The 791-nt window shown below is 69.9% G+C and overlaps 1 protein-coding gene across 1 annotated transcript in view; it reads left to right on the top strand.

Moving 5' to 3' along the window:
* LOC119588353 overlaps positions 1–791 on the top strand; it is a gene marked incomplete in the record, with an annotated part of 20,904 nt that overhangs the window by 13,056 nt on the left and 7,057 nt on the right. The window contains 1 exon segment of the mRNA XM_037937038.1: positions 309–609. Within this exon segment, the coding sequence (XP_037792966.1) occupies positions 309–609 (301 nt within the window).

The following is a 791-nucleotide window of genomic DNA, read 5'->3' as shown; positions in this document are numbered from 1 at the left end:
CTGCCTCGGGGCCGCCTCCGGGGCCGCCTCCTACGACGGCCAGCGGCTGAAGGTGCCTGTGCACCACGGAGGCCCCCCGGTGGCCATGGACCGACGCGGGCAGCGCGGGAAGCAGCGGGTGTCGGAGCAGCAGATGTACGGGGGGTATGACGAGTACGAGTCCTCCGACGGTTTCCTGCCGTACGTCCTTCCCGCCCTCGCCATCACCGGCCTCTCCCTCCTCTTCCCCAACATCGTCACCGTCAACACCGGCAGGAGGCGACGCGACGCTGGCGGTGAGTGACTTTGCCTTCATTGCTTCCTTCCAGGCCTCCGCGACGACCCCCTTGTGCTTGAGCCTCCTCCTGCTGGCGGTCCTTGCGCCCGCTCTCGGCTACACCTGGGGCAGCAGTTACGAGAGCTACGACCACGACTTCTACCACCCGCGGTCGTACCAGAGGCAGGCGGAGCCCCGGAGCCTGTTCGCGAGAGCCCGGAGCATCATGCCCCGCTTCGCCGACGTGGCCGCCGAGACCGCCACTTCGCTGGCCATCCCGGCCCTGGTCGTGCTGGCCTTCTCCGCCCTGTGGCCCGAACACCACTACTACAGGGTCAAGCGCGACTCGGGGGGTAAGTGAGACCCGAACGCCTCGGCCCCGGCGGAGGAAGGGCCGCGCCGGAGGCTGAGGCCTCGTCGGAGGCTGAGGCCGCGCCGGAGGCTGAGGCCGCGCCGGAGGCTGAGGCCGCGCCGGAGGCTGAGGCCCGCCGGAGGACATGCAGCAAGCCCTCGCTTCCTGCAACTTCAGCTAATC

The sequence above is a fragment of the Penaeus monodon genome, chromosome 23 (assembly GCF_015228065.2).
Source record: "Penaeus monodon isolate SGIC_2016 chromosome 23, NSTDA_Pmon_1, whole genome shotgun sequence".
Lineage (NCBI taxonomy): Eukaryota > Metazoa > Arthropoda > Malacostraca > Decapoda > Penaeidae > Penaeus > Penaeus monodon.
The sequence above is the reverse complement of the archived record's forward strand: the minus strand, read 5'-3'. Positions and strand labels throughout refer to the sequence as shown.